The 23642-nt window shown below is 29.9% G+C and overlaps 1 protein-coding gene across 4 annotated transcripts in view; it reads right to left on the minus strand.

The window, feature by feature from the left end:
• Positions 1-10611: 10611 nt before the first annotated feature.
• LOC100199360 (rho guanine nucleotide exchange factor 16) overlaps positions 10612-23642 on the minus strand; it is a 78796-nt gene continuing 65765 nt past the window's right edge. For all 4 annotated transcript variants that reach the window (XM_065800206.1, XM_065800204.1, XM_065800205.1 and 1 more), the window contains one exon: positions 10612-10911. In XM_065800206.1, coding sequence (XP_065656278.1) covers positions 10748-10911 — 164 coding nt within the window. In that variant the 3' untranslated portion in view covers positions 10612-10747. The remainder of the gene's footprint in view (positions 10912-23642) is intronic.

A 23642-nucleotide genomic window follows, 5' to 3' on the forward strand; every position in this document is an offset into this window, starting at 1 on the left:
AGCTAGCAATCAAAATATTTATCATATCAAGCTGAAAATTGGTGTATTACTCATTGAGGTGTATTAATCCGGATGAGAGAAACATTTTATATTATTAACAGTATATAAAAAGTTACAATCTTTGAAACAAACATAGAAAAATTGGTGGCCAAATGGCCAACATTAGTCTCATAAAAAAGTACTTTCCTTATTTCATTTTAAATATCCTTCTCTCATCCGGATCCTTTTTAATTATGTGGAAAATCAAAAAAAAAAAAAAAAAAAAAAAAATCAAAAGCTTAAGCGAGTCCAAAGTTATCATGTTTTAAAGATTTGTATTCTAGGCAAAACTTTCTTCTGAGGAACGACAAATATATAAAAACAAAACAATAAAGCCATAACAAAAAGTTAAAAAAAAAACATATCAAAACCCTCCAGGAATATATCATAAGTTTTTTTCTTCGTCATCTTTGTCTAAGTAACCCTTTTTAATTGTTCTTAGTTGTTTTTTTCTCTTTTTGAAACGGTCAGTGGACTTTTGAAGAGACCGCTTTACAGTTACTTTCTTCTTTTCATTAAGTTTCATAGAGGTAACATATCCAGTTAGTTGAAATTTATTTATCACAGAGAGGATTCCATTAGGACCTTCATTAAATTCAAAAACAGATGAATTAACTGCAGACTCTAAGACCGCTCTACCCACAAAAATATTTTTTGGGCAGCGTCTCCAAATAATCTGGTTGAGTGCCTCATTGGTGTTTTGGATCAAATTGTCAATCATTCGTATGCTTGGGTTGCAACTAAAGCATTTTCCAAATTTTTCTATAACAGTTTTAAAAATCTTAAAATTTATTAAAATTAAATAATCAAATTTATCATTGTTATTATTTTTCTCTACATCTGATTCTGAAGACTCACTTTCTGTATCAGAAATAAAAGCATCAACACCATCAGCAGTATTTGATAAATTAATTTCAACATCTTTTTCTTTGTTTTGTTGGTTATCACTGTATATGACAGATTTGTTGTGAAGATTCGTTCATCTTCTTTTCCTATTATTAATCTTCTTATTACCCAAAATTTAAAAAAAAAAATGGTTTTGTACCAATACAAATGGGTTTGCAAAATAAACAAATATCTAAAAAGTCGTAAAACTGACACCACTTAGGAACAACTTTTACAGGCTGTTTTTATAACTTATGCCTTTAAGCTGCGTATAACCAAAACGAGGTTATATATTCACATCAATTATTACCAATAAAAAATATATTTTGACTAGTTAATAACTTAAAAATAACTCAAAGTGTGGTTGCTATAGGTGTTTTTATGGATATATTTTTAAGTACCTAAATATAACAGCTAATATCTTTTTTAATAGAGATTGTTCTCAATCCAAATTTTCAGAGACTATTCACAAGTGATGAAGTAATAAAATAAGCTTAAAAAAAATAATTTTTTTTTATAAAAAAAAGCTTTTATGAGTGGAGGACCACCTTAATTCGAAAAGGGATTATCTGGATTAATATTGAAATAGAGAATAAAACTGAAATTGTGATAAAAAGAAAGAAATTGAATCCAAAAAGCGGAAAAAGCATTTTAAGCGGTTTATGGGAGTTTTGCTTATTGGTTACTTAGTGGACCATTAGTGGCAGCCGCTATAAATGGCGGGCCGATAACATTCTACAATAAACATTTAAAAATAAATGTTTATTGTAGCTAGTTATCAGTTAACCACTTTGGTGGTTGCCACTAATTGTCCACTAAGTAGCCGATGAGCAAAACTATAGTAGACCGCTCAAAATGTTTATGCAGGTTCACTTGTCTGGTTCGAACGTCTGCTGTGATTGTGTGACATTCTAGTTTTCAAAATGCAGGTAAAGGGAAAACTTTTAATAAATCATTGAAAAGGTTCAATTATAGATAAATTGGTCTTCGGCAAGTTAGATAATAAGGTGTGTTGCTCTCCTGAACTTGTTAAATGCAAGGCAGACAAAATAAAAAATATCTGCAAGGCATTATCAATGCATTTCGTTCATTGATGGGGCAAACAACGCACTTTGGTGATTTTATTTAAATGGAAATTGCCAAAAGAAGATTCTTATCAAGCTCGTCCATTTTTTTCAATATTTTAAATACGATTTTTACATATTTCATGCAAAAAGACAAATTATCAAATAAAGGTCATGTGCTGGTTATGCGCAGGTTAGTTAGGTTATGTGCTTTGGTGAAAAGATTAAAGAAATAGTAATAAATAAGAAGTGTTATACAAAAAACTTGAAAAATTATCTTACACAGCTTTAAAGTTTTGAAAGAGATGTTATACTGTTAAAAGGAATCTCTCATTTGCCCAATATCCATCAAGAAGACTTTTCTCAAAACCATGAATTTTTTTAATAGCACATTAGTCACGTTGGTCAGGGCGAACTGGCTGATTGGAGTCAAGCTGTTTAATTATATGCTCTATTACATGCTGAAGAAGCAATTTCATAAACTGCCAAAATCCTCTATGTTGATGACCCGTGTTTGTTTTCAGACGTCTGTTGAGAGCTTTTGCATAGTAATTAGTTTTGTGGTTCAAGCCATAAGCACTGAGTCCTTCTGGGGTCATGATATTGAGCAAATACCTTTCAAAATACTTTTTAAAAGCAAGTAACTTGGTTTTGATTTTGATACTGAATTGTGAAATCTCAATAACTCGAGATCCCCTAGCACCTAAGATCGTGTTTGTAGGAAGGAAACAAACTGTCATAACTTTTTTTGCCCACTTCTTTAATTGAACTTATTAGCGGTATTCCCTCTGAAGACTAAGGATTGCTAATTGCTTGGTGATTGGATTTTCAAAATGAAACCTAAAAGATAAGGATTTATAATGTAATTTTGCAATGAATATAAACAAAAGTTTTGATTTGGTTGAGACATCATTATGAGATCATAATGAGATCATTATTTGATAACAAACTATGAGAAACTCTAATAACAGATCCATAAAAAGAGGTCAATATTCAAACTTTAATAATAGGTCAAATAAGAGATCAATTTTTGATATCTTAAAGTTCTCATATTTTGTATCATATTTGACCTCAAATTGATAAAACTGTGTGATTTTATTTTGAAATCATACTGATCTCATAAACGTATCATGTTATGATATCATAGATCTCGTAGCATGAGACCATTATGGTATAATTTTACCAAAAGTAAGTGGGTAGTAAATTTTAATAAATTATTTAAATATTTTTATTTAAAAAATTGGAAAAAAAAGCAATAACAAAGTAGTAAATTTTACCTGCTACCATTTACCAAGCTTTCACTCTAAGTTTCTCTTAAAGCATTCTGTAGTCTTCGTTCAAAATCTGACATAATTTTGGCATTGCATTTTAGAAAAAATGAGCTTGCATTTTAGAAAAAATGAGCTTGTATAGAGCCTCAGATTTGGAAGTTATCAAAGCATGCACTTCTGGATTAGATGTGCCCCAAAGGTAGGGATCATTAGGATCATAATACATTGTTTGTCATTCAGAATCAGATTGTTTAAACAATGTGATTCTAAATGACAAACAATGAATGACAATTGTCATTCAGAGTTTTAGCAGCTTTCAATACTTATGTTTATTTCTGAAGACTTGAGATTATTTGGAGAAAACCAACAGATTCAGAAACAACTGCAGGGAACTCACTAAAAGTGTTTTGAGAAATGGAGTGCAGGTCTTCAGATGTTGGTTCATGGTACTTTTAGCAATCAGCACTTAAAAATCTGTTTCTCTTAAACTGCAACTGTGACCAGTTGTAACCTGAAGTTTATCATCATGAATAAAAAAATTGCCTTTACAGTTCATTGTTTTAAAAAAAAGTTTGTTTTTAGTGTATCCAATATCACCAGACCAAAAAACTTTTAAATTATTTTTCCTTCTTTCGATTTCAATAAAATTTTTTGAAAAGTTCATTTTGGAATTTTAAAAAACTTTCAAGCAGTTTTTACGATTGTATTTTATATTAAAAATCAAAAATTTAATCAGAAAAAAAATCGTTTTTTTTTCTGATTAAATTTTTGATTTTTTTCTGTGAAAGTGGTTTCGAACTTTTTTCTGTATTAATTGTTTTCGATAAAGTTCAACATTTTCTGTGAAAGTGGTTTTTATTATTAAGTCGGTATTTAATGTTGTCTATAATAATCTACATTTGTGAATTTCAAATTAAATAAATTCAGAAAATCGTAGTTTGATTTTAACCATTAAAATAAGTTTTTGTCAGTTTTTTTTCCGACTCTAATTTTATTTTCTTGCAATGAAGTCTAGATAGATTTTCCTCACTTTGTTTATTAAACCAATTTTTCTTCACCTAAATGGCGCTAAAACTTACGTATAGCAGTTTCAAATTCGAAAGGTTTTTCAGCCGTCACACCCCAGGAAACCCGTTACGGTGGAGGGGGTCTCCACATCAATAATATCCTTTTTTCGTGTACCGGCATAGGAGAGGTAAGATGGCGTAAATTTTTAAAACCAGCTAAAGCCACGTGTCAAATAATATCCAAATAAATCTTTCCAATATATTACCGCTATGAAATAAAAATAAAAAAAAGTGAATCGAAGTCAATTAATCAATCTATCTAAATAAAAATTAAAATTCACAATGTCAAATAATCAAGAAATATCGATGAAAAACATTAAAGCACTATTAGATGCACAAAAAAAAGAAATCCTACAAGCAATAAACACAAGTCTTTCTAAAATAACAAGCGATATAGCTGAACTAAAAATTGCATACACTAATATTAAATCTACAGTACAAAAAAATACTGATGATATTAATGAAATACGACAGCAACTGCTCAATCTGACCTCAGATAATAAAACATTTTCGGAAGACATTATTAAGCTTAGTGCGGCATTAGATGACCAAGTAAACAGAAATTTGAGAAAGACACTGATTTTTAAAAACATTCCTATTAACACAAACAAATCTAAGTAATCCTGGTCTGATACCAAACTAACTATTGCAGATACTATCGCAAAAGCGGCTAACATAGACCCGAAAAATGCCCATGACATGATCGAACGCTGTCATCGAGGAAAAGTTAACGAAAACAGCACTAAGTCAAGCCACATTTTTGTTAAATTTCATAAATGGGCTGATAGTGAACATACAAAAAATATCTTTTTTATGTCCAAAAACAATATACGGGTTGAACAAATGTATTCACCATCACTAACTCGACGCCGCAATGAGGCCATGAAAGAACATTTTTTTTCTTTTATTGGTTTGTTTGTTTTGTTTTATTTTGATTTGCGGCACTATATTTGAACTTTTTCAAGCCTTTTATATTATATAAAATTTAGCGATATAGTAATAATTTTTGTGATGTTTATTATATTTTTACTTTTTATTTTTATTCTGTTTCTGGTGTTTTTAAATTGAAGACATTGCAAACGATAAATAGCATAAAATTCCTTTGTTAAAAAATGTGCGCTTGGTTGGTTTCGTTGAATAAAAAAAAGTCTTAATCCTTGTAATTTTTTTATTTATTTTTATTTTTTTGTTTTTGTTTGTTTGTTTCTATTATTTTTGCGTTTTTTTTTTGTTTTGATCAGTACTTTTTTTTATTTTTATTTTTTATTTTTTTAATATTATTATTTTTTGATTGCAGTTTAGATTGCAGTTACTTACATTCATATAAATAATCTTACTTATATATTTTATCGCCGTATCAATTCACAGTAATGAAAACTACACATAGCGAATGTACTGTTTGCTAAGTTAATATCTATAAAAATCAGAAAGCTATTTTTTGTGATAACTGCCTCAATTGGGTCCACCTAAAATGTAACAACCTCAATGATATTGACTACCAATTACTAAAAAACTCCTCAAAAAATTGTTCATGGTTTTGTATAAATTGCTTAGCTAGTATATTTCCCTTCAATAACGAAACTATAACTGACAATGAAAATCTTGCTAATGGTGACACTAAAATAAACAAAAATTATCAAGTATCAGGTTTTCCCATACAGAGTCTTCACACAGTATTCAACACATTTAATACACATATTAATAACAACAACAAAACTCGAAAAACCTCAATAAACAGTTACTACACCAATGTTGATGATTTAAAATGTATAGCAGCTGACAAATCCTCATTCAATGTCTTTCATATCAATATATCATCACTCTCGAAACATTTTGATGACCTTGAAAATCTGCTCCAATCAACAAAACTTGAATTTGACATAATTGGTATATCGGAAACCAGATTGAATAAAAAAAGCCCACAAACTAGCAACTTAACACTTAATGGGTATTCCTATGAACACACACCATCTGAATCACATGCAGGTGGTGCATTATTATATATAAATAACAGGCTCGCCTATAAACCCAGAAACGATCTCCACATCTTTAAACCAAAAGAACTAGAATCTATCTTTATTGAAATTATAAATCCTAAAAAATCAAATATTATCGTTGGTTGTGTTTACAGGCATCCAAAAATGTCTTTAGACAACTTCCTATCATTCTATCTTAATCCGTTACTCAAAAACCTAACAAAAGAAAATAAAACTGTATTCATTTTAGGGGATTTCAACATTGATCTGTTAAAGTATGACACAGATTCATATACTAGAGACTTTTTAGATTCACTCACCTCAAATTACTTTCTACCTCACATTGTCCACCCTACTCGTATCTGTAAAACATCAAAAACACTAATAGACAACATCTTTTCAAATCTTAAATCAAATAAATATAAAGCAGGGAATCTTACCACCACAATCTCAGATCATCTTCCACAATTTCTGATAGCCTATAATATTCTTAAACCACCACCTAATAAAAAGCTCTTAATCCAGGAAAGAAACTGGAAAAGGTTCAATGAAGTTGCATTTAGAAACGATTTTCACAATCTTAGTTTAGACAGAGAACCAAAAATATACCCTGATAATTGTACTCAGTCTCTTGAGAATACTATTTCCAACATTAATCTACTGCTCGATATCCATGCGCCTTTGAAAAAGCTTAACAAACAAAACATTAAATTCAAGACTAAACCATGGATATCAGATGAACTCAAGCACTCTATACAGCACAAAAATAATCTCTTTAAAAAATATATTAGGTCTAAAAATCAAAAAAATAAAACCATATATCATAATGAGTATAAAACATTTCGTAATAACCTCCAATCTAAACTCAAAGAAAGCAAAAAAAAATACTACGATAATTATTTTACTGAAAACATAAAGAATATAAAAGCAACCTGGAAAGGCATTAAAAACATTATTAATATTAAAAGTAACTCTCAAACAACTCCTAATGTAATCATACATAACAATAAAACAATAACAAACCCCTTTGATATTTGTAATGCTTTCAACAACTACTTTACTAACATTGGTAAGGATGTCCAGGCAACAATTCCTTCATCCATGAATCATTTTACATATTACTTATCAAATCCTTTTCAAAAATCATTCTTTATAAAACCTACTGACGAACATGAAATTTCAAATATTATCAACTCTTTAGACGCAAATAAAGCTTCTGGACCAAATGGTCTGCCTGTTAAAATTCTAAAACTATTAAAAACAGAACTCTCAAGAATTCTTTCTAACATTTTTAATATCTCGTTCTCAAGTGGTATTTTCCCAGAAAACTTTAAAACTGCCAAAGTTGTACCTATTTTTAAAACTGATTCAAAACTATTAATATCAAACTATAGGCCGATTTCCCTCCTCTCCAACATTGATAAAATTCTTGAAAGGCTAATGTTTAACCGCTTATACAAATTCTTCAATGAAAATAAATTGTTTTGTGAATTACAATTTGGTTTTCGAACAAACTACTCTACATCACTTGCTTTATTAAGTCTAACAGAAAAAGTTAAAGATTCTCTGGATGAAGGAATGTTTGGATGTGGCATTTTTATCGACCTTCAAAAGGCTTTTGACACTGTAGATATTGACATTTTACTTTATAAGCTATCGTACTATGGTATTAGAGGAGTCTCAAACTCTTGGTTCAAATCTTTCCTTACTAATAGAACTCAATTAGTATCCATTAGTGGGATGAGCTCAGACCTAAACGATATCAAAGTAGGTGTTCCTCAGGGATCTGTCCTTGGCCCTTTATTGTTTCTTATTTATATAAATGACATGTCTAAAGCTTTAAAATTTTGTAGAGTCCAACACTTTGCAGATGACACAAACCTTCTCTATTTTAATAAGTCCATAAAAAAAATCAACAAATATGTTAACTATGATCTTAAAAAACTATGCCTCTGGCTAAATGCCAACAAAATTTCCCTTAACTCCAAAAAAACTGATTTAATATTATTTAAAAGTCGTCACAAAAAATTAGATCAGCAGCTCAAAATTAAGTTAAATGGGAAAAAACTTTGGTGCAAAAACTTTGTAAACTACTTGGGTATAAAGCTAGACGAAAACTTAGCCTGGACTTACCATTATAACGATTTATCTAATAAGTTGAATAGATCCCTTGCCATCCTGTCAAAGCTAAGACATTTTATACAACAAAAAACTTTAAAATCTATTTACTATGCTTTGTTTCACTCTCATCTCACATATTGCCTTTTATCATGGAGTCAAAACATAAGTACTGTAAATCGCCTATTTATCATGCAGAAAAAAGCAGTCAGGGTTATTGAATTTCTACCAAACAATGCACATACATTCCCATCTTTTAACACACTACAAATTTTAAAACTGCATGATATTATCAAAATTGAAAATTGTTTATTTATTCACAGCTGCCTTAACAAAAAACTATCTCCTATATTTAATAAATGGTTTACTCTACGCAGTACAATTAGCTGCCAACTTACAAGAAATTCTTGCAGAGGTGCACTGAGTGTGCAAAAATATAATACAAAATCCTACGGCAAACATTCCTTTAAATACTCTGCATTAATGGACTGGAATCAAATTCAAAATAAATTAAAATCAATCTGTTTTAGCAATATTAAAAAATATGTTCTCAAAACCAAATTAAAATACTACTTGCTACATCAAAATAAATAGAAACAGCAATAGTATCACTGGTGATAATAGATAAATCACCATATAAATTATATAAGATACAAATATGAATGTAGACTAATTGCAACCTTCTGTGAGTGTATTATTTATTTTATTTGCTTCTTTTTTTTCTTCTCTTTCTTTTGTTTTGTTTTGTTCATGGTCGCTCTCCTCGATTTAGCCTAGCTATATGAGAGTGAACCATCCAGAATGTAGACTGTACAAATATTTTTTATAACGTATAACATTCTTATGTAAAACATCTATATTTCTGGTAAATATATTGCTTTTTGTTGTTGTTGTTGTAATAGTAAAGGGCAAAAATAGCAAACCTCCACCAATGCTAATCTGACACTGCCATCAGGAACATGTTTAGAATAAAAAAACATTTATATACCACGTTAATTGTTAAACATTTTTTATTCATTGGACAATTGTTTTTTTGTTTTCAATTACAATTATTGTTGTCTTTCATAATTTTTTCCACGGATTTTTTTTTTGTGCAACTGTAGCTAACTTTATCTGATTTCAACTAAAAGTTTTATGCTATTTACTGGAGGGCAGGAAGAGTTTGTCCAACAACTTTAAAAACACATTTATTCGGTTAATGGAAAGATTTTTAGTTTATGGTGAGTTGAACCAAATTATATTTCTAGTTCAATTTCGCTTTTTTGTAATCTTTTTTACAGGATCAAATTTTAGCTCGAAATTTTGAAAGCCACTTTTTTAAAGTCATCTTCGTAAATACATTTGAACGAATCAAATACATTTCCATCAGAAGAATTTTGCTTTAACGTTATTAAAATTGGGATTTGTTTTAGATCTTAAATTTTAGAATATATATAAATGTATTCTAAAATTATAAATATAGGGTTTTCAATACTCTTGAACTGTAGTTTGCCATATGCATCTTTTGTTAAAACCCTGTAAGTTAAATTTAGTTCAATAAAATATTAAAATTTTTGTAATTGTGAGGTTACGGTCATTTTTGTGAAAACCTCAATTTTTTTAAGAAAAGTGGGAATGACCTTTAAAAGACGATATATATATATATATATATATATATATATATATATATATATATATATATATAAATTCATTTCTAAAAAACTTTACAGAAAAAATTTGGCTTTAAAATTTTGTTAATTTATTTAGAAGTGCTATAGCTATTAAAATAGTATAATTATAATATATGTACATACAAAAAATTGAATACATATTGCATGAGCAATATACTAACAATCTCAAAAAATATCCAATTACAAAAAGTAATAATTTAAAAAAGTTTATTTAGAAAACTATTAGACCATTGGTCAAAAATAGATTTTGGCTATGTTAACTTTTTAAAAAACATAATATATATAAACATATAATATATATAAAAGAGACATGATCAAATATATCAATCTTCATTATATATACATATATATATATATATATATATATATATATATATATATATATATATATATATATATATATATATATATATATATATATATATATATATATATATATATATATATAAACAAACACACACGCACGACTTTAGAAAACTATTAACATTCATGTTTCTCATAAAAACAAAAACACTTAATGATTCTTTGAAGATACTTTGGATTGTATAATAAGAACTATGTGTAAAAAACAAAAACATTCTTGTCCTTCAAGTAGAGATGGCGGGTCCAATTACCTAAACATCGCACGATTAATACAAGCTTAATTATATATATAATTTAATACATTCCTTTTGTTATAATATTTTGCTGCGCGTAGGAAAGTAATCTATATCGTAGCATAAGATTCTTAGCACGCTTGTGTTTACTATCTATTTCATATGTGTTGTTGATCGGAAACCATCCTTTTTCGTCATCTCGAAGGCGCATTCCTTCGCACCATCCTAATAAAACACAAAATTATAAACAATGAATCAAATCCAACAACTTCGAGATGTTAGTACTCTACCATTAGTTACATACCATATTGGCGCATTTCGATTATACGTTTATTTCGTTAAGTTAGAGTAATGGTAAAAATACTAAAATCTTTTATTTTTATTGGTTTCAATTTTTTGAAATTATAAAAATGTCACATTTAAACAAATTTATAAAAAAAATCCAAAATAATATATATATATATATATATATATATATATATATATATATATATATATATATATATATATATATATATATATATATATATATATATACACATACAGTATCGGACAAAACGAGTGCGACCAAATAATGCTAATTTATTTTCTTTATATAAAAGTGCTGCATTTTTTCAATTTAGAGAAATAACTATGTAACTGTTTAGAGACAAAGTTCTTCAAGTTTTATTCATCACAAAGTTCATTATTTGTACACGAAAATTAATAAATTAATCAAAAGTATTAAAAAAAGTTGATTTCCTTCTGGACAAAACAAGTGCAACTCGACAAAATGTTGACCAAGCTGTATTTCGCTATCAATATTTCGTGGCGAATCCTTTGTTGACGATCACAGCCTTGCATCTTCGAGGCATAGATTCGATCAGGTGATCAATGAAACTTCGCTGCCCAGGCCTTTTGGATTTGTTCAAACAGTTGATCCATATTACGAACACCTTCACAACTAATTCTGCGGTTGACGATCTCCCACAGGTTCTCGATAGGGTTGAGATCCGGAAATTGAGGCGGCCAATCCATCACTGATAGGTGGTTGTCTTGAAACCACTGCTTGACTATTCTAGCAGTGTGTTTCGGATCGTTGTCTTGCTGAAAAACCCATTTTATTGACATATTCCATTCAGCATGAGGTAACATAACATCTTTCAGGATATTTTTATACATGAAACGGTCCATTATTCCATTGTTTTGATGTATTGGACCTAGAACCGTTAGCAGAAAAACACCCCCAGACCATTACATTGCCTCCACCATGCTTCAGGGTCTTATGGCAGTAACGTAAATCGAGGCGTTTTCCGGCCGGTCGACGTACACGGCAAATGCCATCGCTCCCAATGATGTTGAACTTCGATTCATCACTGAACAGGACAGTTCGCCATTTCTGCCCATTCCAGTCAATATGAGATGTAGCAAACAGTAGTTTCTTCTTCTGGTTTTTAGTGAAATCAACAGTTTCTTTGCAGGGCGTCGAGAAAACAATCCGGCTTCAACAGCACGTCGTCTGATTGTTCGGTCCGATACAGGCAGCTCAAATTGCTTTTGTATCTCGACTGATGATATCCAGGGATCCTTTTTGACGGATCTGAAGATCATAGAATCCTCTCAAGAAGTGGTGGAACGCGGTCTTCCACCTTTTTTATCTGCTGCCAACTTCCCCGTAGAACGATATTTGGAACATAGTCTTGATACGGTGCATTTTTTCACGCGATATTTATCACAAATACTTTTTTGTGACATTCCACTTACTTAATCGCCAATAATTTTCTTTCTTAGTTCCAATCCAAGACTGTCGGAAGCCATTTTTGCACTTGAAGTCATAAAAATGATAAAAATAATTAATCACGCTTCTCAAGGCTTACCATGTTACATTTACCTTGTGATGATACAATAATGCTCTGTGGAACACAACGTCTTGGTTGGATGTGGACTGTATTGATGTAATGAAACACTTATTGTATTTCACTTCTTGTATTGATGTTCTTCGATAAAACACTTTGATAAAACTCAATTCGATAAACTGTCTTGATAACTGACTGATTGACTTATACTGACTGAATTACATGTCGATTTACATTTCTCTTATATAGTAAAATGAACCTGTGTGAACCTGTTCTGGAAGATTCTAGATGCTTCTTTTCGATGCTTCTGGAAGCTTCTGGATGCGTCTGGATGCTTCTGAATGTGTCTGGATACTTCTGGATGCTACTGGATGCTTCCAGATGCTTCTTCTGGAAACTTCTGAAGCTTCTGCATGCTTCTGGAAACTTCTGGATACTTCCTTTAATTATTAAAAAACTTCCGTGACGTTGACACGGACCAGACTTAAGAAAATGAAAAAAACCAAAAAAGTTGCACTTGTTTTGTCCGCTGCAAAATGGCACTTGTCAACGAAATTCTGCCTGTGTGCTGTCACCTGTCAGCTGATTGCTCATGTCATGGCATGCTATGACTCCAGACTCCTGAACTGTGTGCTGTGGTAGTATAGTTCGTTTCGTTTTCAAGACATGTAAAATTAGGAACACTTTTTAGCATTGTTCGATGTTGGTTTGAAATGTTTTGTCCAATACTGTATATATACACTACTGCTCAAAAATTTAGCACACATTAGATTTAAGTTGCGTTTTTTTCTTCAAAAATGAAATAAAAGTAAAAAATAAGAAATTCAGGGTTTTTTAAAAAACGAAACATTATTTTGACTTTTTTAATTACATTAAGAGAAAAACAACTAAAAAAAACAAATGTCTGCCACTAAATATCTTTAATCAAAGTTAGTATATAAAAAAAAAAGTTAAAAAAAAGCTGCTCATAAGTTTAGCACACCTGGATTTAAGTTTGCTTTAATAGCAAGATCAATAAGGGATAAGTCCACCTTTGTTCTTTATGCATAGTTCACATCTTCTTTTAATTGAATCAAAAAGTTTTCGGCAATAATCAGTTGATAAGCTGTCGAACGACTCTTTCAAACTTTTCCTAAGATGTTCAGCTGATGTTACGGGAGCTTTAGTGAGTTTGCGGTCCAGTACAGTCCATATATTTTCGATTGGATTAAGGTCAGGTGATCTAGCTGGCCACTGAAGTACCTTAATGTTGTTTTCTTGAAACCAAATAGTCACCGTTTTTGCCTTGTGACAAGGAGCGTTGTCTTGTTGAAACTGCCACTCCAACTCATTGCTAAAAAAGATGTCTCTAGTCAGGATTAAATGATTTTTAAGCGTTTCTATATATTTATGTTGATCCATACGACCATTGTATGAGTAGCAGAGACCTGGGTCGTCATAATATAGGTCGTAGGCATATGGGGTTGATGCAACCCCATATGCCTACAGAACCTCCACCACCTTGTAGTCGCGGCACAATGAAGCGACTACGAAACTTCTCATTATAGTGTCTTCGGATAATCACTCTGTTCTTTCGGTTAATAACTGTAAAGTTTGATTCGTCACTAAATATTATTCTTTTTAGTTCATAATTAGTCATTTTTAAAATAGCTCTACAAAATTTGATACGTTTTAACCGATCAATTGGTTTAAGCAGTGGTTTTTTAGCAGCAAGGTAGCAACAAAGTTTTCGATCAATCAATCTTCTATTTACAGTTTGTCTTGAGATATGATTTTTTAGAGCCAAATTTACTTCTTGTGCAATCTCTTTGGCTGAGTATTTAGGGTTTTTTCTTGCAATTCTATAGATACTATTATCATCGGTGATACTTGTTGATCTTGGTCGTCCAGATCGGTTTTTGTCTGCAGTAGTGCCACTTTTTTCAAATTTTTGAATTGTTCTGAGTACACATGAACGAGATACAGACTTAAGAGTTCGAGCAATTTCAGAAATGTTGAAACCACCAAGGTGTAGTCCTACAATACGCTGTTTTATTTCAGAGCTAATTGATTTTTTTCCCATCTTATTGGTCAAATTATGGACAAAATTTAAGCGAAAAATACCAAGTTTATTTCAAATGAGCTAATACATACTATGTATATCTTTTGTTCAGTTAAAATGTAAAAAAGGATAGTTTAATTTACTTTTTAGTAAAAATTTGACGTCAAAAAGTAAAGAGCGGCAGTTAAAAGACAATAGAAGTGCAAGTGTGCTAAACTTATGAGCAGCTTTTTTACACCGTTTTAATTAGCGGTCTCTGTTTAAGTTAAAAATAGATGGTTAGATTAACGTAATTTTTTTTTCTATATAAGGTATGTTTTAATTAACTGTAAAAAAAACAAACTGAAATGGCATAAGAAGTTTACCGTCTTAAAATTCAATTAAAAGAAGAAAAATGAAACTTAAATCTTATGTGTGCTAAATTTTTGAGCAGCATTGTATATATATATATATATATATATATATATATATATATATATATATATATATATATATATATATATATATGTATATATATATGTATATGCATATAATTTATGTTTGTTTTTAAACAAAATTGTTCTTTGGACATTATTTTTCATTTTTTTATTTTGAAAGCTTCATTAGGACTGCATTGAGTTATACCACCAAACCATTTCGAAAACAAGTCATTTACACTAAGGTCAATAAAAATTTGTTTAACTATATATTTCATCATAAGGCAAACTGGTACATGCTTTATACTTTTTGACCTGTAATTTCCTTTGCTATTTCCACCAACTATTTACATTGTGGGAACAAAACTGGTGCCTCTCAAAACTGTTAGAAATCCCTGCCACAACACGCTAGCTGTGTTGTGGCAGCGATTCTTAACAGTTTTGAGTAGCTTATGACATTACACTCATTTTTTCATAACATTTAATGATCCAATATTTTATTGTCGAATAACAATGAGTCATATTAATTTTGAATCTTGTTTATCATTTTATTCATAGCCCTTCCATTTTTAGAATTTGGTTTATATTGTCAGCTAATTTTTTCCCCATTACAAAATTTTCAAAATCTTGTCCCTTTTTTAATAATATAAGTTTCTCAAATTATATTTTTTAATTTTTTTCATTAGACCTTACATTTGAAAGATATTTGTTCTACTTCTTACTGCACAAAAACAAATGTAAGGAATAAAAATAAAGAAATGTTTAGACATTTTGATGTGACAAAACACATTTAGTTGTGACAAAACACATTAGTGTATTTATTTTATATTTTTTGATGCGACAAAACACATTTAGTTGTGACAAAACACATTAGTGTATTTATTTTGTATTTTTAAATTGTTTAAGGTTTAAAAATATAAAGTAAAGAAGATGACTCAGTGAAAGGATTGCCATTCATCAATATAAGAATGTTGTTAATATTGTGATAGTTGTTTGCAGTAAATAGCTGAGTTTTGATGGAGTTGAAGTTCACAAGCCACTGCAAGCCCCAATCTGTTACAGAAGTGAGATCTGATTCAAGATTGACTGACTGTTCTAAGCAATAGAAAAGAGAAAACTTTTTGTGAAGATAGGAGTATATAGTTAAAACATCAGAAAATAAAGATCATTGATGTAGTCAGAAAGATCATTAATGTAGATAAGAAACAAACAGGACCAAAGATAAAATAATGAGGTAACCCAGAAGTTACTAAAAATGAAGAAGAGTGTTGGCCTTCAAGGATGAGATAAATAAAGTGGTTAGAAAAAAATGATTAGTTATCTCAAATATTTTCCCAGATACATGAGGCAAGCATATGAAAAAGACCAACATGCCAAACTTTATTGAAAGCTTTAGATATGTTAAGAGCTTAGCCACATCTAATGCGCAATAAAATCTTTTAGTCACAGCAGTTAGAAAGTCAAACAGAGAAGATCAAAAACCTTATTGATTGTCTGAGAGTAACTTATTTGACTCAAGATGGGATGTTAGAAATTTGTTGATCAACGAATCAAAGACCTTGCTATTGACAGATAGAAGACTGATCAGACAATAGTTGGAGGGGTCAGAGTTATCTCCATAGTTAGAGCTAAAAAATTGGAACCACAGATCCGATTTCCAGCAGGCAGGAAAACAAGATTTAGACAAGCAATTATTAAATAGTAGAGAGTATAGACTAAGTAGTGTTCATCCTGTAAAACACGCAAAGTATGAAGTTCAAAAACATACCAAAATAATTTCTTTACAAAAAGTTAAATTCATGATCCCATATCAAGTTTACAGATTCCTTAGATACAAACCTTATTATTAATATAATTAAAATCTCTCGTCCAGAACTCAAATTTTGAGGGAAATTTACTGGCACAAATCCAATAAATTACCATCACAAAGCCATGTAACATCTCAATAAATACCCGAGGCAAAAAAGTGAACATATTTTATAACAGTTTATTGAATATATAGTAGTGTTGTTACGACTATTAAATAATTTGACTGTTAACTAAACCGATTAATATGTTATCTTAAACTAAACTAAAACTGACTAATACATTTTTGAAATCGCCATTGCTCTTGACATTTCTAAAGCTTTTGATAAAGTTTGGCATGCTGGTCTTCTCCATAAGCTTTCTTCTTACGGTGTATCTGGTAGAATATTTAAGATTATTGAGTCCTTCCTTTCCAATCGTAGTATAAAAGTTACCCTCAATGGACAGCACTCTTCTTCTTATTCTGTAACTTCAGAGGTTTGTCAAGGTTAAATCCTTGGCCCTAAACTCTTTTTAATTTACATTATTGATCTTCCAGATATTCTCACATCTAAGGTGGCATTGTTCGCTGATGAAACTACCATTTATTCTTGTCATGATAAGAAGACAACACTCTCTGATTGCTTGGAGGGGGTATTTGAGCTTGAAAAGTATCTCACTTCTGCTACAGAACGGGGCTCAGAGTGGCTGGCGAACTTTAATTCAGATAAAACTCAATTTTTTTAGCCAGTTGTTATTGCAATAATTTAGATCTTCCTATATTTATGAATGGTAATGTACTCGATGAGTCATCTACCCTTCTAGGATTAACTCTTACTTTTGATCTTTCATGGAAACTATACATCTAATCCGTTGCAAAATTAGCATTTGCTAAGGTTGCATCTCTTTATCGAGACTCCAGATTCTATTCTCTATCTCTATAAATCTCAAATTCGGCCTTTTATGGAATACTGTTGCCATATCTGGGGCGGATCTTCTAATGATGCCCTTTCTCTTTTAGACAAGGTTCAAAAACGCATTGTAAACATAGTTGGTCCTTCTTTTGCAGCCAACCATTATCACATCGCCGTAATGTTGGTTCTCTTTCTCTTTTCAACAAATACTACAATGGGCACTGCGCTAAAGAGCTAGCATCTCTTGTACCATCTACTAAAATTCATTCTTAAGCTACTCATCATTCAATTAAGTCTCATCCTTTTTTTTTTTGACTGTTTCTAAGTGCCCCAAAAACTCTTATTCGTATAGTTTTTTCCTCAAACATCAGTTCTTTTGAATTCGCTTCCTTCATCTTGCTTTCATATAATTATTCATATAATTTGCAATCTTTTAAGTCGTCTGTCAATTGTTATCTTGCTCTACAATCTTCATCTTTTCTCTTCCAGTAACGTCCAACTCTAATTAGTGTTTGCTTGCAGCCTTGTTGCAAGCGAAGATGTTAAAAAAAAACTAGTAAACAAAAAACTAGGTAATAGTTATAATAGTACATACTATTTTTATTAAATGAACAAACAAAAATTAAAAATTGAAAAGTTAAATTGAATGAAAAGATATAAGGATAATAATATTTTTAATCGACTTTTTAAAGTCAAATACTTTTGACTAGTCGACTTTAAGTCAACTTAGTCAAAGTCGATAACAACAAGAGTATATAACCATGACTGTTGATATATGAACAAATAGAATTCATATATTTCTTTTACACGGCATTACTTTTCTGATGGCTTTTTTTATTTATTTATTTCTTAGTCAAAAGAAGCCATATTTAGAAGTTAATTGCAGATGAATTAAATGTATCATTGAGCAAAACTAAATCAGAACAAATCTAGGATGTGTTGAAACTAATAAATGAAAAAAATAAATATGAAACAAAGCTATAAAATTAAAAAAATATGAAATTCCATCATACTCTGTTTAAATAAGATTTAAAAAGAAAAAGTAAAAAAGAAAAAAAACAATTCACATCTTTTTAGCTCTAATACCAGCCGAGGTTTTGTCCATCAAGTCAGAAGCCATAATTCCCACTCATTATGTATTGGATCCTACAATACTAACAATTGAGGAAATGGACAAAAATGCTAATGGGCTGGTAGTGGTATGACTGTTTTAAGCAAGGGTGAATCAACATTTTTTACATCTATGCAAGATGTGATCAGAGATCTGAATACCAACCAAAGAAAGGCATTGCCACCAACTATTTACTATATATTACTACATATTGCTTTTATCAAAAAATTGGTGTCAATCCCATCAAACATAGATGGGGAAGCCAATTATTATGAGCTATGTATCCTTTGCTAGAGAAGCTATTCTGTATTTCAGCTTCTTTTGCATCAGTGGGGTGCATTTTTAAGCCAGAGAGGTTTGATGTGACCAAATCATGCCAGACTGTGTAATAAAATGCTATTGTTTCTTATATATTTGAAATGCTACAGTGATATGGGAATTAAGTTAATGATTTATGACAATGCACAGTTTGTTACTACTAGGATTAACAAATTATTGAGACAAGGAACTTATATATTCCATATTAGTCTCACTCTCAGTTTTCTGCATTTTATCTTTAGTCTTAAGCACATCTCAGTTTATGCAGCTGTGTTTGTTGACAGCACATTAATTAATTAGCAACAGTGTACATTAACTGTAAAACTAAATGGTAGTCTGTTTTGAATTGTTACAAAATATTAGATAATTATACTCTAATTTTTTGTAAAACTTTACCCTGTAACTTTTAGAATTTCAGGTTAAACTTTAAGAAATTTTAAATATTTCCCACAAAAAGATAACTTATTTTAATAACAACCTAAACAATAAAAAACATTACTTATTTTAACAACAGATTGAACTACAAAAAACTTGACTTATTTTGATAAAAAGTTGAACAACAAAAACATAACTTGTGTTTTTGATTAACGCCAGCGTTAAAATAAACTCTATTCTTGGTTTGGTTATCAGCAGGAGCAAATTTAATTATTGGAAAGCAGATAATGCTTAAAATAAACCCTTCCCTATTTATTATGCAAGAGTAATGGATTAATGTATATCATATGGATTATGGATTAATGTATAATGTATATAAAATAGATTAATGGCTATCAGAGGTGTTTTCTATAACATTAAAAGTAATTATAAAAATGGTGTCTAAAGAAAATGAGCTTATTAAGTTTTTCTCATCAATAACAGTTAAATAATCTGTTTTGTATTAGTTTTTATCATCAACCTTAAATAATCTGTTTTGTATTAGTTTTTATCATCAACCTATTTCAGTATGATGTCATCAATGTGTATTTAATGCTGCATTGGTAAAAAAGTATATATATATATATATATATATATATATATATATATATATATATATATATATATATATATATTTATATATATATATGTATTTGTTAAAACTATATTTATTTTTACAATATTTTGAGGGAATATTGATACCCTTATTGTCAAATATATTAAAAAATAAAAAGGCTCTATTATACAAAACCATTTAAATTTACAAAACAATGTTTTTTATAAGAGCTTTCTTTTATAGGTTTTTAAAAAGAGTTTTTTGTGACATAAGTATTGGGACATGAGTTTCTAAAATGACGTCGTCAAATAATTACCATAATCCCAGTTAAGACCATTTTCGCGAAAGGTATTTTTATTGTGTTGTATTTCCAAGGCTTCCTTAACTTTCCTGTTATAACTATTCATTTCTATTTTTAAGGTATTGTGAGTATTCCAGTGGAAATTTCCTTGATAAATTTTGAAATGTTCAGCTACAGCTGAATTTTCCCCTTTACCTTGTTCTGCACTTGTTTAATGTTGGCATATCCAAGACAATATCTATAGCCCTGTTTGACTAATATAACATTTGCCACAAAAGCAGGCTAACTTATAAATACCAGTATATAAATTAATTGGTAGTGTAGGTTTATTTTTGAAACTTAGTAGACTTTTTAAGGAGATTACTAAGAAATCTCCTTAACTAAGGAGATTGCACAGTAATCTCTTTGAAAACTAAAAAATCTCCTTAAACTAAGGAGATTTTTTAGAGATTTAAACACTGGTGAGTATCTTGCTTTTTTAAATACTCTTATACTTAGGACTGAATCCACAGATCCAGGATAAAGAGAAAAACGTTTTGGATATGTTAAGAATTGTTGTTTTTTATTGAGATCTTTTTTGCTGTTAACATTCAGTAATTTATTCAGTAATCAAACTTAACAAAAATGTTATAAAGTTTGCTTATCACCAAACCTTGCTATGCTGACGGGTTTGATACACATAGTTCTATTGTTTGTGAGTGTTGCTGGAAAGTACATTCCATTGTGTACAAACGCGATTTGTAAAAAAGTTGAGTATACAATTTTCGACTCGTTGTAGTTGAAGAATAAACTTGTGGTTCTGTCTTAAGTCATAAGACGTTGATTTGGAAAAGGAATAACATTGTGGTACATAGAAATCTACTTAATCAAGGTTTTGATTGATTTTGAACTGTTCTATAAGATCCCCTCTTTTTCTCCTCTCTTCTAGTGTTGTCAGTTCCAGTGCTTTTTTCATAAGTATGATGTCTCTGGGAGTTTATTAATTTTGTTGCACGATGTTGATTTTGCTCTAACTTGTTGATATAACTACTAAGACGTGGTGACCATTGGCTTGGATTGCAAACTCTAGATGAGGTTGAATGTATGAAGTGTATAATATTCTACAGAAGAATACATCATGTCCTCTGAAAACTTTTTTTAGCACTTTCCATTTTTTCACTTTTTTTAGCAATTTCCATTTTGCTTTTGCGATTTTAACTTCAAATCATCAGACACAAAAATACCAAGGTCTCACTCAACTGTGGTACATTTTAATGGATGACGAAGTCAGTCTTGGCCTAACATTCTGTAATTTTGTGTTGATTTTTTTTTTGCATAAACTTACACTTATCAAAATATAAAAACATGTGCCAATTTTAGTTTCAACAGTTTTGTCAATATTGTTTTGCAAGGATAGCAAATCAGCTGGTGTTTTTATAATTGTCATTATTTTGCTGTTGTCCACATAAAGTTTTATATAGTTGGAAATATTGCTGGTAGGTCATTTATGTATATAACAAAAAGTAAGAGGTCTAAAACGGATCCTTGAGGAACTCCATTCGTTACTTTTTTCCATTCAGATTTTTCATGTTCAATTAAAACTCTCTGTAGACCCCTGAGTAACCATAATTTGATCCATTTTAAGAGCATTTCCTAGTATGCCGTAAGTTTTCAATTTATATATAAGTCTTTTGTGTGGTATCTTGTCAAAGACCTTAGCTAAATTGGTATAGACAACATAGACAGGTTGGTTATGATTAGTAGCTTCAATCCAAATTCGCAAGATTCCAACAGATTTGTTGCGTATCTTTTTCTTTTCACAAAACCATGCTGAACTTTAATAATTAAAACATTAGTTAGCAAGTGATCAGAGATTGATTTGTGTATTATTCCCTCAAGTATTTTACACGGTATTGATGTTTTTGAGACTGGTCTTTAGTGACTACAATTTGACTTACATCCCTATTTGAATATTAGCATAACTTCCGATTTCTTCCACATATCTGGAACTTTCGAAGTTGCAATTGAGGAATTGAAGATAAGTGTTAAAGGTACTACCCACGCAACTTTTTAGGACTCTAGAATGCAATCTTTTTGTTTTGGTCACATCAAGGTTTATCAGTCTGGATAATACTTTTTTGTAATTGATAATCACTTCTCTTTTGGTACATTCAATGTTGGTTTGATTGTTTACATGTTTGATTGAAATCTTGTAAAAGACCTCTATTTCAAATTTAGATTATTTTCAATAAATCTATTGGCTCTATTTCAAATTCAGATTGAAAATACTGGTTTAGAATCAAACATATTACCTGTTGGTCTTCTGTAACTGTGTCTTGATCAAGATTAGGTGAGCGAATATGGTCATGTATTTGAGCTTTATGATTTATATAGGCATGCCGTTTCTTTGGATCAACTTTAAAAACACAAGCAATATCCTTGTCATGTTTTAAAACCGCTAGCTTAACAACTGTTTTTCTTACATGCCGCTTTATATAAACTACGAACGGTTTTATGAGTTTCTGTACCAAGGGTTAATGTTATAAAACTTTTTACTGGCGTAAAATGCTACCAGCGCAGAGTGTGACAAAATTATTTTCGCAGTTTTTTTTATTAGAATAGCATATTTATATATAAAACGCATAAATAAAATAACAAAACATGCAATTATACAATATTAAAAAAAAAAAATTAAAAAAATTAAATTTTAGTGAAAAATACGAAATATTTTCAATGGACCAAAACAACTTTTTATCATTGTAGACATTAAAAATATTACTTTTCAATGCATGTATTTGTCATAAATAACTTTTTTAGATTTATATTTATATAACTTATATATTTAACAGTAATGAAAGATTTTGTAGGTATTCTTTGTGTACAAAACATCTTTTTTACATACTCAGTATTTCTCATCAACTGACCATTAACCAAAGACCAATCTTTTGTTATAACTTTTTTTTATTGCAAAAAGTAGCAAAAAATTACACTTACGTTAAATTGTTTTTAAAAGTCTGAGTGAAAAAAACATTGTTAATTAAAATAATATATTATAAAATGAAAGTCAATAAAATTAATTTAAAACAATAGTAGCGTAAGAAAGTTGATAAATAAAAAATGCAAAATAGTGTTTTGGAACACATGTCAAATTAACATGTAAATAACCGCATAAAATTATGCTTAAATTATTATTTAATGTTTTTTAACTAGATATTTCCTCTAATAAACATGTCTTCACCATGATGACAAATTTTCACCGTGCAATGCCAACATTGATTTTTGGTAT

The sequence above is a fragment of the Hydra vulgaris genome, chromosome 06 (assembly GCF_038396675.1).
Source record: "Hydra vulgaris chromosome 06, alternate assembly HydraT2T_AEP".
In the NCBI taxonomy this organism is placed as follows: Eukaryota; Metazoa; Cnidaria; class Hydrozoa; order Anthoathecata; family Hydridae; genus Hydra; species Hydra vulgaris.